Raw genomic sequence first — 14,240 nt, forward strand, 5'->3', positions numbered from 1 at the left:
GCTTTGTATCAAGGATAACCTCTGCTGGTCAGTTTCTTAACAAAAACATTTATTCTATATGCATCTCAGGAAATACAGAATTTACAAGACTGCCTCATTGTTTCCCCTACATAACCTACATCATCCACATCAACAGTCAGTAACTTGAAGACAGCCTGTGAACTTTACCACTGATTACATAAGCCTTAGCAAAATCCCCTTTGAACATCCTATCTATTTTGAATGCCATGTCTAATGAATGAGAAGAGCACATCCTAAAAGAAGAGGAAATCCTCTATTTGCATACATTGGCATTAAGGACTTCATCTCACACTGTATTCTCTAAGAATACACCATATGATTTCTCCACAAAGTACTAGAATTCCACTCATGTATGTGTTGGAGTCCTCAAATAATGGGATTTTCAGAGGAGGCTGAGTCCTAGAATCTCACAGATTTGCATCTGGAGGCTGTTTCTGTAAACACTCAATGACACCATCAACTGGGCTCAAAAACAAGACCTGAGCTCATGACTTTAACCCTTTTGTATGCATATGAATTTCTATGGTTCTGCATCAACTTGGAGCTTTAGTGCCAAGGATTTTAAAGTGCACTTTCCTGTTGGAGTACCTGACAGCGCCTATAATGAAGAATCACATATGCTGACAGACAGCCTGGCAAAGAAGGAAGCCATAAACCTGCTATTAATCCAAAAAGCCATTTAATCTTACTGGCTTTGTGAAGAGTCAGCTTGGAGCCATTGCCTTTTTCATGATATTCAGCTGCTTCTGAAAGGAAGCTTCCCTTTTAGGGATGGCTAGAAAACTGTCAGCCTATTTAGCAGTCTTATAAAGCTCCTTGGAATGTCTTGTCATGAGAGACAAGCTTCAAAAGAGCAAAAGTTTCACCAACATCTTTCTTAAAGAAGAAAAAATAAAAAAAGATCAAGTAACTCACTAAAAAATTACAGTAGAGAAATGTTAATTACGCAGTTTTGTTTCTGATTTGCTGGAGCAGGACTTTGAGTAATTCTCGCAGTAAGCCTTCAACTGCTATGTGCCACCCCCTCTACTAAAAAGAAAATACATGGAAGACATTTTAATAAAATTACTATGAAAACACTTAGCAGCAAATTGATTTTATCGTGATTATTAAACGTCAGGTTTTTTTTTTTTTTTTTTCCATTTTTAATGTATAAGTGACATTTATAAAATTGAAACTCTATAAATGATTGTAAATGTAACAAAAAGCTAAGTCCTAGGCCTACACCACATCGTATCTATTCTGAATCTACCCTCTACCACTTTAAAACCAATTTCCCCTTTTTCTTTCTAAAAAGTCTGTTCCCAGCTTTCCTGTAGACACCCTTCAGGTACTGGAAGGCTGCTTATAAGGTATCCTTGAAGCCTTCTCTTTTCTAGGCTGAAGATTTCCAGCTCCCTCAGCCTGCCCTTATAGTGGAGGGCATGCAAATGCTGTGACATACATACAGCCTCATCTGTATCATCTGTACAGTATTTATTTTATCCTCATGATACAGCATAAATTTGGTTTAACAGCATTCTGTACTTTGTTTCATTTTTCTTTTTTTCTTTTGGATCCAGATATTGAAGCATCACATAAGAAGAGAAGATGGCAAACTTAAATCAGGAAATACAGTGTTAAAGCTCTGAGCAATTAAATTAATAGCAGGAGCTGTAGTTTTAAGCTGACTAAGACTTTCTGTAGGTCAGTTGAGGAAGCTGCCTCCACACTTATTTGGGTGCTGTTATTCCTGAACAGTTAATGACACCTTTCAGGGATCTGTCAGGGATCACAGCTGAAATCATAAAGCAGTAGGCTGTAAGAATAAGTTATGACTGATAGATATCAAGTTGATACAAACAGGAATGCTCGTTTACTAAAGCAGCAGCTTTTCTTCCTGCAAAATTCAGGGAAAGATGGCCAAAGTAAGGATAAAGCCTAATTTGAAACTTCCACCTCACTCATGACTCTGTCAAGACCATGCTGTTCAGACATCAGTATGTCCATCCTAGAGCCTTAAGAATGATCTGTACTACCATGGCTTCTCTAGAGATCATCACATTTAAACAGATTGCAAACAAAACTACAAGTCAATCACTTTCTAAATTAACTCCCACATATAACATTATTGAATCTTTAATTACTAAAACATAGAGCTCGGTGGAATCCACAATGAACATGCCAAATTTAATTCACAGCTTAGAGAGGAAGATAGAGATGAAAAATTATGAAGTTGTTGCTCAGATTTCTACTACTCTATGGAAGCCAGACACTGTCAGTTTAGGTCTCTTTTCAGCTCATCAGAGTTCAGAACAAAACAAACCCCAAACACTGACTGTAATGACCAGGGCTGAGATGCAACTTCTAAGCAGAGGAACCAATGCCATGCGAGTCTGTAAGACATGGTTCAACACGTTTAGGAGATCTGTATTCTACACATGGGGAAAGAAACATCCAGCATAACCTTTCTGCCAAAAAGCTAGGCAACTGGATTTCATCTTAAGTCCCCATGGTCTCTCTCACATTTTTAAATTTTTATCTATTTCTGTATTTGTTATATCTCTTGTGAATGGATATAGCCAAGTTGAACGTGGTCAGAAAGGAAGTGACTGGAGTGGCCTACCCAATGTACACAGTCCCACCTAACACTCATCTTCCATTAGCTGAAGATATTTTCAGCCAACTTCTGCAAGCAAGGGCTGTGATATGCATGACTGAAAGAATTAAGTCAGAAAAAAAAAGTAGGTCTGTTGCCGATACCTCTCATAGCTTTTCAGTCATGAGTTCAGTGATTTTGGAGTAATTGTAATATGTTTTTAGGAACATGAAGAGGGAAACAGAAATGCGAAGTAATACCATCAAGAAAATTCAAAGGCAGATTCCATTAAATTCCAAATCCCCTGTATCCTTCCTTACTGTAAAAATTCATTATCATCAGTATGTTAAACGCCTCACATGCCAACATAGCTAAGCATGTGGAAATGAACGAAAGATTACCATGGAGAATTGTGAATTCCCTTACTTAGGAGTAAGGAAAACTCATTTTTAATTTCTTTCCTCTCCCTGCATGGAAGTTTAAAAGAAAAAGAGAACAGTTGTTCCCTCAAGTCTTAACCTTTTCATTTTTCAGATATATTTGAGTTAGCAGTAGAATTATCATTCCTTTAGATTTAGAAAAACGAAACTACCAATATGATCATTTCTTCAGCACTTTTTGCAGGGTTGATAATGAATTCAAGTCCATCTAAAGACCATCACTATGCAAGTGTCACAATTGCTTTGATTTAAGCAAGCAATTAATAAATTCAATACAAAAAGATATATTACATTTTTGTCCAGTTTACCCTTTTGCAACTGACAGGAAATGAGACAGTGACATATGGGTCTGCTGGCTAGCTAGGAAGTATGACATCACTGGTAGAAAATTCAGCTGGACAAGTGTGGGGAAAAAAAAAGTAAATTAATGATGATCCCAGATTCTAATTCTAGTTGCAAGTGACATACTGTTTGTTCTCACTTAGTAAGAGGACTAGGATGTTTAATGTATTGAATCAGTGAGAGTAGAGGATTGGTTGTTTCATTTCACCTGTACAGATTCCAGAAAAAAATCACTTCCTAGCTTTTTTTTTTTTTAGTAGATATTAAAAATAATCATTGAAGTACTGGATGTAGCAATAATTCATAGAAACTTGCATCTAAGAATATAATCTGAAGCAGCTTCATTTGAGAATGTGCAAGTGTCTCCTGAAACCACATGAAGATGTCAAAAATATTTTTTCCCCCTCTCAATTTGAGGAAAAGGAGGATATTATGTTGAGATCAAAATGACATATTCCTAAAAATTACCTTGTTAGTTGGAATAATTTCTCAAAAATTTTGAATGTGAACATTTTAAAATGGCAACTGAACCCTCAATAGCAACAAACTATTCTGAGCAGAGAATAATAGAGGCTTTTCAGAAACACGGATAGACAATCATAGATAGATAGACAATTTTTAACCATTTAAAGAGCGTATTCTAGGTTTCAGAATTAAGTATGAAAACTAAATAAAATGGTTTTTATTTTCAGGGTTGTCTGCTACATAGAAAAGCCAACAGATATCTATGATTGTTTCACTGAATTCCAGCATATTCCAAGATTCCTGTGGTACATCATAAATTTCTATTTTAATCTTTCAGTTCTCATTGTGAAAAAAAATAACATGGCATTGATTTAAAGGTGCAGTGCCAAGAAGTCACAAGAGCAGCAGTACTTTCTTAGACCAGACATACTTTATGAATTTCCATGAAAACTACAGATAAAAAGAGCACAACACTACTTGATAGAGAAAATTCTCAGCTACAAAACACTATTTTCCAGCAGCCACCACCATCAGCTATGCATTTTCACCATCAATGAACAACAGCCTGTATGCATATATTCATAAAAAATAAAGTGCACTAGTGCACTTTATAAAGTACAGAAGGTGACTCCCTGTCACCACTGCTGAAATGCACCACCCACTGCCTCACTGTGCTCACATCCACTGTTTGAACTCCATAAGCATTCAGCAAGCATTGATGAATGTCAACAGGTGTAATTTTCACCACATGGAGGAATTTGGTGACAGACTACGGTCCCATCCACACTTCCACGTGACGCCATTTTGTCAGACTGCCCCACTGCTGCCATCTGTCACATAACAACAAAACGTAATGGGATATTGGTGAGAAGGTTTAACCTCTGTTGCCATACCACTGACATTCACCTCTGACATTGTGAGCCAACATAATAAAATAGGAAGCATTAGTTAGGAAGCCCTGGCTTCACTGGTCTTTATTTCTAATTCCTTCAGCCACAAATGGCACTAAAATATTGTGATGGGGAAAAAAAATAAATACATATATTATATATACACATATATGTGTATATATACAATTACATATATACATATGCATATACAATATATACACACAATTTTATATATAGAAGCAAGATAGAGGTGGGCTTGGCCAAACTAGCAGCTCACTGTGCAATCACAATACTGCTTAGTTTTAAGGCTACACACAGTTGCGCACAAACAAGTTTTTCTACTTTTAATGCAGTGCATTGGAGCAGTAATTCCAGGAACACCTTATCATTTGTTCAGCTGAGTGGAATTTAATCCTAACCATTATTTTTTTCCTTGCTCAGACTTGCAGTAAGAATAGAGCAGTGAGTATGCTAACACCACTGCCAGTAGATGAGAACAATTGCTCTCAAATCCCAAGGGTTGTCAAACTCAATCCCTTCTGCTGTTTTTGCCAGTCAGAACCAGACATCTTCACTGCTGTCAAGAGACAGGGACTGATAAGGGAAAAGCCTCTTTTTGGACAGTAACTCCTGGAGAAAATGCAAAGTTCAGCAGAAGTGTGCTGCCAGAAAGAAATCCACTAGAGTTCTGACAGACAAGACACTTTCCAGGTCTAAATTACAAGGATTGCTAAAAACATACATTCCAAACAACATCTAGAGAAACTAAAGAAAGGAGAAAAAGAAGAGAGCCCTCAGATAGCATCAACTCTATTTTAGTTAAAAGCAGTACACAAAAGAAGAGATATCAGTCATATCCATAGGAATATCTTTCCTACCAAAAATCTATGCTCATTTTGCGAAACAGCAATAATTTCTATCATCACGAGTATTATGGTCAGGGATGGGACCAAGCAATTTTTCTAGAAATTATTTATAAAGTCTGTGCTTGGAGCTGCTTTGATGGGAATACCTGGGAAACAAGATAAAAAAAATTATAAATGCTGGAGAATAATCTCTGTACAGAGCTCTTACATAATGTCTCATCACCACTTAGAAAATGATATGTATTTTAGACTTTGAAAACTATGCTATATTTTGTGTGACGCATAATTATATATTAAAGCACTATTAAGCCCCTCTGTTCAGTGCCCTATGGTCATTCCTACATTAGAGAGCACTGTGACAAAAAAAAAAAAAAAAAAAAAAAAAAATCATTTGCTCAGGTTTTAGGAACCTGACATCCACACTGGATGCATTTCAGAGATCAGCTCCCTTTCTAGTAAGAGAGGAACAAGAACTTCTGCTACCTGCTTTCATTACCTTTGGATGACTTCAGTGCTTTGGATATTAATACAAAAGTCAAAACGTGACCATGAATCTAACTAGAAGCATTAACATTGTTAAAATAAAGAGTCAATTACTTAATAACCATGCTTTTATGAGAACAGGTGAAAAAAAAGAATATTGTCCTAGTTTTCTCCTTGTTTGAAAGAAGATATGTCAAACTAGACATATTTATTGAGACCTATTTTCATGCTCATTACTTTTCCAAGGACATACAGTGATTGCAACAACAAATCCTAACCTACCCATTGCATTTCCTGGGCTTGTTTACCATAAATAAAAGGCACTTCTGAATTTTCTGAGCACACTAAAAAAAGAGGTAATTTACTCAGCAAACAAGCAAAAACAAAAACAAACCTAACCAATCCTGATTCCTAAGATTGGAAAGCAGAGTCCCAAAATAGATTGGAAGGGGAAGAACAAAAACACAAAACAGCAGTAATCAATTCGTATTTCTCCTATACAAGCCTTACCCGGAGAAGCTCCCACTTTTGAAGAGAAACACTCTGAAGTTTTCATTTGCCACAGGGCCAAGAAGCCGATCTGGTTGCACTGCGTCACCAGAGTACTGCATTTTCAGGGTTCACTCTTCTGTAAATTTGGACTGCTGACAATGTATTCCCCACGCATTTAAATGCCATCTACTTCAGGGATTTCTATAGGGCTGTAGCATTTGTGTCCATTTGTACAAGACTGTATCTCACCCTTTTCCACACTTATTAAGGTCTCACTCACTCATTCTTCTTATATTATGTAGTAAAAATGCAAACATTAAAATACGTACTGATCTTGGTCCCAGAAAGCAGATGGGACCAACCTCTATCCTTGGGAAATTCTTTTAGATTTAAAACATTCTCATCTCTAACTGGAACATTATTAAAAATCCTATTAAACTAAGAGGAAGAAGTGCTTTCATAATCTCATACCATTTGCTAATGTGTTTATGATATCCATTTGCTATAAATTAATCTTACCTTATTATCTCCAGCTCACTGTCAACTCTTCAGAAGATACCACACATGCCATACACACAGAAGATCTACTCCACAGCAGAAAGGTGTTCCTCCCACCCCTTGCCTTTTTCTTAGCACTACCAGTTTTGGTTTGGGTTGCCACCACTCTCCACCTCGGGCCCATGCAATTCCTATCCCTCCAACAACAGGACAGATCTCTGAGAAGGTTCCATCACCTCCTTCTGAAGGCCATGTCCATTTCCAATGGTTCTGCACATAATATGACTATATCCAATGCTTCAGCTTATCTCTGCAATATATTTCAACTTCCAGAGAGTCTGGTTCAAGAGAACATCTTATTCAAGAAAACATCTGATGCATTAGTTTGTATGAGTTCCTGAATAACACTGTCAAACAAATGAAAGAGGACAAACAAAGCTGAGAAGGGTGACAGTGAATGTTTCTGGCATCCCTAGTGGTTGCACTGTTCGGGCTTTCAGACCAGAGTAACAGCATAAGACAATTTGACCACTATTATCCTTCAGGATGGGGGCAGGTCCACCCTGCAAAGACATGATTAAACTGATTAAAAATGCACTTTCTTGAGGCTGCTCTTGGAGGTCTGAAGTTCATATTCGATTGATCTTAATATAATTTATGGATTAGGGAGATTTGGAGTGGTGCCATTCTAAAGGAAAACAAAAGTAAAATAAATCTCACTGCCCTAAATCAAGAAAATCTAATGGACATGAGCTATCATGCACATAGATGGATTCTATCATTTGCCACGTGGTGGCTGTATGGATTTGATCACACAGGAAACATTCTGAGTTATTTTTAAGTAGAGCGCAGAATTAATTGCCATTAAAAAAAAAAAAAAAAGAGCAAAATCTGGGTAGAAAGTAAACTCATCAGTAGAGGGAAGAATATAACAAAAACAAAAATTAAAAGATATGTTCATTACTGATCAGGCTTCCAGTGGAAGATTATTCCATACATGCAGGGAAAGTCCATATAATAATTCAGAGATAAACAGTACATGTGATAAAGAAATGTAGTAGTACTGCAGTGTTATTAAATACGAGTGCCAAGCAGTACTCATTCTATGGATTTTCTCCCACAAGACATGCAACACATGCAGAAGAGGAGTTTTAAAAAAAAAAAATAATAATGAATATGCTTTCCAGCAAGCATTTCCAGTTCCTAAGCTGCAGAACACTGCAACACTTCTACTGTGAACTCTGGTCATACACTTTACCTCTTCTGTAAAGGTAGGCACCAATCACCAATTTTCACTTTAAAAAAAAAACAAAAAAAAACCTGTGTGTTTTAGTGGGGATTTTACAAAAAGATCCGATAACGTGCAAGAACATAATTGAGTTATTTTACCATGCTAGGAAGACTAGAATAAGAAAGGGACATAGGGGAGCACAGAATCTGAATTTAATAAACTCAGTAGGGATAGTTTGAGGATAAGACTCTGCAGTGCCATTAATCAGGCAGGAAACGTAGCTACAGAAAACATCGTTCAATATACATCCATTTTCAAGCATTCATTTTTCCCCAAAATGTTGCCAAATGCAAGTATCATGGAGGCAGCTCTGACTCATTTTATGCTGTAGGAGCGCGGAAGTCAACAGACTGGATACACAAGTGACAATGCACACAGGTCTACCTCTGAGCCATGGAAAGATCAGCTACACAAACATTCCTGTATCCAAGACACCATACTTTATGTGCTAAAATAATTAGAAACCGGATTGAAATCTTTTGTGCTGGAGTGAGCTGCTACAAGTATGGCTAGATGGTGGGGAATGAGGCAAAATAAACAAATCATTTTAAATCAAATAAAAAAAAGAAAAAGCACAAAACATTGAAAAATGAGTTATTATTTTGACTCATCATTATCTCCACAGACAAGTTTTATATTGCATTTCTTACTGTATAAGTTTATAATCTTAAACCTAAAAACTGTTGTTCGTTTGAGAATGAGCTCCTCAACAGTAGAAAAAAGCACTGAAGCTTTGCGAGCAAAGATAGAAAATTTTAAGTATTGTCTATTACAAGCTGTATTTTATTGATAAACACAATAGAGATTTTATTAATTAGAGAACAACCAAATCTAGTACGTAAAAAAAAATCCATACTAATACAATACTTATTTACAGCTTTATCTGTAAGATAAATAGAATTTACACAAATCATTGTAGCTAGATATGTTTAGCACCAATTGAAAACAACAATGGATCTGAAGTTATTCATGGACAACTTCCACTATACCTACAGTTCTCTAAACTGAGAACACCTTTAAAGACCCAACTGACTTTCAAGGAGATTTACATGATATCTATGCAAGATGGAGGAACTTTAAAAATTTCTATTTTATTTTATATATACTGTTTCCTTTTCCAGTTAAGTAGAAAGCACTGCTACAACAGAGTACTTTCCATAACTAGTTTCCACAGAGACAGACATCTTCAAGAGACTCTCCACAGAAACCAGAAGAGATGTTCTCCAATCTCAAGGCAGGAGGAAAAACAGATTTCCACATGCTTGCAGGGACAGACACACAATCACAAGGCTATATTCAACTGCTAAGGCATGAATGTATTGAAGAACTCACCTTTTTTGATTTATTTCCTCCCCTCCCCCCCTTTCAAAAATAACAAATTAAATAAAAAGTGAAATGAATTTGTACCTCGATCTGAGTGGCATTCTCATGTCCCTCTTCTAGCAGCAGATCTGTGAAACCACCCGGCTCAGAAGAATCCTGCCCCATACTGGCTCTGTTAGTGCTGACTGATTTAAGAGACTCTGAGTGCCTTCTCCACCTGTGGCTATTTACATATGCATCCACTTGCAAGTTTTTCTCCACGCCAGGGAAGCTCTGAACAACTTGATAAAGCACACCTGTGTGAGAAACAAAACAAAACAAGGTTATAAATCAGCTGGGACTATCTTTTACTGATCATAGTCTAAAACATAGTAATATTAAATTTTTAAAATAATGCTTTGAAACTACTCTGTAGAATAGCCAATTATATCTCTGATTAACCAACAAAACCATAACAGTCTGAGAGAATAAGCAGCAAATTCTGCTTCGGAAAAAATATAATAATTTGGACTAAGTTTTGTAGGCTCCTCTAACCATCCCATGTGTTTTATCTTCCTGCCTATTTTAAGTCTGGGAAAAGTTTTCCATGTTACATTTTTTGACTTTAACATTTGTCTACCTATAGCTGTCACTTTCCAAAATGAAACAAATGTAAGAATAATTAACATCTAATCAAAAGGAGTCCAAAAATAAAGGAGACTGAGAAACACTGAAGTTGTGTATCAACTTAACCTCTGCTGCTAATTTTATGTGGAAATAGCTTGGAAGTCATGGTGATGGCCAGCCAAATAAACATTCTGAGAGGCATGAAATTCCCATGAACGTCTGTCGCTGTTCAGAAATAAAGCTGCTCAACTGATAAATGTGAATGGTGTGTGAAGGTTGCAGGCACTCACTACATCCCCTGTAAAGCACCAGTGGAGATGGGTGGTGTGCTTTATATATCCCTTATGCACTTTATTCACATTGTTCACAACTTTTTCATGCCAGTATAACTACCAAAAAAATCCACAAATTCTTAAGTAGTTTCCAATTCTCCCAACCCAACTAGTTTTTGTTAATTGATTTCAGCTACAGTGAGTACAGTAAGGCTCCAGTAATTTATCACACTTAGCACTAAAAATCAAACGTGCTTTTCATATTGCCTTGTATGCTTTGGGCCACAGAGGAGAAGCAGAGGACTGCTCTATTTTGCATTTTCCAGGAATAAGTGGAACTTGTTCTAAGAGCAGTACTTGGAGGTTCCAAATGAAATGTTAGCTGCAAACTAGAAGTCACAAAGAGTAAAATAAAATGAGTACAGATGAAGAAATACACTGGAAAATAGTTCATTTGCAGTAGCAATCTGCTCCTTCTGTTTGGCAGAAGCTTCTGAGCAACAGACACTACTTCCAAGTTCCATACTAACTATCAAATATGCTGTCTGGACACAAAAGACACAGAAAAATAGAAAACTACCTACCAAAGATATAATAAATACCATTTTCCTACATCATAGATCGTTTAGGAATCAGTACTACAGGAGAATCTTAGAGTCATAGAATTATTTGGATTGGAAAGGACCCCTAAGGGTCATCGAGTCCCAAACCCTTGTCTGTAGTGACACCTACATGCTGCCAAAGCTCACGAACATCACCCACATCAGAGCAGGACGTTCTGTTTTTAGCATTACCACTCCAAAAAAGGAAACTTTATCGAAGTGCACAAAGACATTGCTTTTAAATCAGTTTCTGGGGTCAAAGGAAATGGTAAATATCAACATTATAAGGAGAAATGGATGCAGTCAAACAGCTGAGACAAGACCAGCCCAGCCCTAACTGCACAACCCCTCCTCTGTTTCTCAAAGCTCTGACAGGGTTCCATAAGTATATAAGGAAACTCCCACCAGCAATTCTCTAGTTCAAAGTTAAGCATGTTTATGTGAATTGCTGGATACAGATCTTGATTGGTGACAAGCGATTGGAATAATCCCTGCACCCTGCCCCAAAGTCTATCAGTTGTTGTCCTTAACAGACCAGAAAGAGTTTACAGTACAGAAAAAAATCTCCGTAAGAATTTAAGCTCCAGTGATCCTTTCTTTCTTCCTGTCTAATTGGCCAAAAATCTAATAAACTCATTTCCTAAGTTATTTAATCACTCTCAACCGCATGCTATTGTAGTACTGTGTCACTTAGAGAACTCAGAATTTAACAGACAGACAAAATAAGCAATCTCTAGCTAGAAGTTTCCTTACACCCTGAGTAATCAAGCTTGTTTTCCTTTAATTGGTGGCTCTTCAAAACGCGTTTTCTTGAATTTCTTAAAAGGCTTAGAAGACTTGTCTTCAACAAATTGCTACTTTGCTGCCTGCTTCAACAAGCAATCAGCTGCCTGATGCAGAGGGACAGCTCTACAGATGAACTCGATCACTCCTCTGCTGTCTTCATCAGCATCTATTCAAAGCTGCCCTCCCTGCTCCAACTTAGAAGAAGTTGCCACAATGCTACAGGGATAGGGATGCCCACAAGCTAGCAAATTGAAAAGAATCCGACAGAGTTGCAGATACATGCCTTCTGTCTGAGATGCAGAACACCAAAGGCTTGATCCATGGAAGTAACATTTACCACCCACCACAGCTGTATTAAGACATCTCAACACCCACTGCAATGACCAAGGTGCATTAGATACATATAAATGGCTTCCTGAACTATAGTGCAATATCTGCAGAACCCCATTTTCTTCCTCTGAATCACCTTTCCTGCACCAAACCTACATTCAGAAAGAAAGAGGCAAAGACACATCTACCCTCATTCCACATTCCCACTGCAGCCCATTTTCTTTTTATGGTCAACAACTAATATGTTGAGGTAATCATCTAAATTAGAAAACAAAAAATACTAAAGTTACAGGAGGTCTTTAAATCCCTTTCACCTCAGGCTGAGTCTTGCCTGCAAAGGAAGGGATTATAATTTGTTTTACCAAATCCTGAATAAAAATGAATACGACTTCTAAGCTGTAAGGTTTTGTAACATAACAAACTACTTTCTAAAATAGTAAAAATACAGTGCTGGAGAGAAAAATAAAATTAGCACATCAGGGTACTTCTAGTAGCTTGCCAAATCTACATTTTTATCTCCTAACAGTTCATGATTTATTTTTTTTTTTTTTTTATACAGTACAATTGCATCATGGCACCTGCAAAATTTGCTATGGGTTATTCCATATAGAAGAAAACTTTGATCTCATCAGTACATAGTTTTTTTTTTTCCTGTTTCAACTATTTTAATTACATGATTTTTTTCTCTTGAAATATAGAAAATGTTCTAAATCATATTGTTAGCATACTACTACTTTGATAAATATTACTTCACACCCACTAACCATATCAACATCAAGATGCTTTGTATTGATCTAACTGTATCCAAAATGCACTATATACTTCTAAATCTAATAACAGAAAGTATTAAAAGCACGATCTGATAAACATCTTCAGTTTACAGACAGTAACTTCGGTATTTGTGAAAACTTCTACCAGTTTTACCCCTAGATGTGATTAATGGACCTGGACTGACAGAGTGGAGATGCTCAAGCTATAACCGGAGGTAAAATCTGGATGTGTTTTAAAAGAGTGAAGACAGAAACTTACTGTAGACCACCTCCTTCACAAAGCATTTTCCTCAAACTACTGGGGATAAAAAGAAAGAGGCGATGGGCCTGGCATGACCCTTTCTGATCCAGCATGGCTCCTGAGGTGTATCTTGACATACCTCTAATATTGAGAAAATGATAAATAAGATATATATATTTTGAAGTGAGTCAAACAGGGTATTTTCTATTCCTTTCAAGTAATTTTAATTGAAATAAATAATATATACACATTCTCAGATAATTGATAGATCAAATAAATTTTCAGATTCTAAATACAGGCAGCTCATGAAGGAAAAGCATTCAGAAACCTAAAATTGTAATCCTTTACAAGTTAGAACTATTTTATATTTCTGGTTGAAACCTCTGTGTAACTAATAAATCACATAAAAGGCACTTTAGAGGAAATGTACCAAAGTATTATGCTCTTATCTTTGAGATCTCAGAGCTCGCACTAATTAACACTGAAGGAGAGCATATCATTCAAATCATTTGGTAAGCAGCCAAAGGCTGTAGTATCTGATTAATAATGAAATTATAATATTGGCAAACCAGATGAGCGAGAGCTTGTTCAGCCTGTAAGAGCAGAGACTCAGAACTGAAATAAGCCTTCAAGCCTATTAAAATTGGAACCACAGTTTTCAACATGGCCTACTATGCTTTTGCATTAATAACAGCAGTTATGTTTTCTAATTCTGTGCAAATACCTGTGTCACCAGAGTGACACTGTACCACAGCAATTTAGAAGCAGTGAAAATAGACTTTATAATGGGTGTAATTAAGTTGGTCTTTTGACCTGATCCTTCAACAATTTTCCCAGAAGTTTTCATAAAATTCGCAATGCAAGTAATTATGCCTGCAGATCATTCCTCCTTGACTTAAGTTAGAGTTAGTTCTGGATGGACCTAGTGAAGAATTAATTAGAAA

At 36.6% G+C, this 14,240-nt stretch overlaps 1 protein-coding gene across 3 annotated transcripts in view; it reads right to left on the reverse strand.

Moving 5' to 3' along the window:
- The window catches only part of PLXDC2 (plexin domain containing 2), a 230,458-nt gene that overhangs the window by 104,544 nt on the left and 111,674 nt on the right, over positions 1–14,240 (reverse strand). For all 3 annotated transcript variants that reach the window (XM_052693990.1, XM_052693988.1, XM_052693991.1), the window contains one exon: positions 9,774–9,985. In XM_052693990.1, coding sequence (XP_052549950.1) covers positions 9,774–9,985 — 212 coding nt within the window. The remainder of the gene's footprint in view (positions 1–9,773; positions 9,986–14,240) is intronic.

Source organism: Tympanuchus pallidicinctus, unplaced genomic scaffold (genome assembly GCF_026119805.1).
Source record: "Tympanuchus pallidicinctus isolate F22 unplaced genomic scaffold, pur_lepc_1.0 scaffold3, whole genome shotgun sequence".
NCBI lineage: Eukaryota > Metazoa > Chordata > Aves > Galliformes > Phasianidae > Tympanuchus > Tympanuchus pallidicinctus.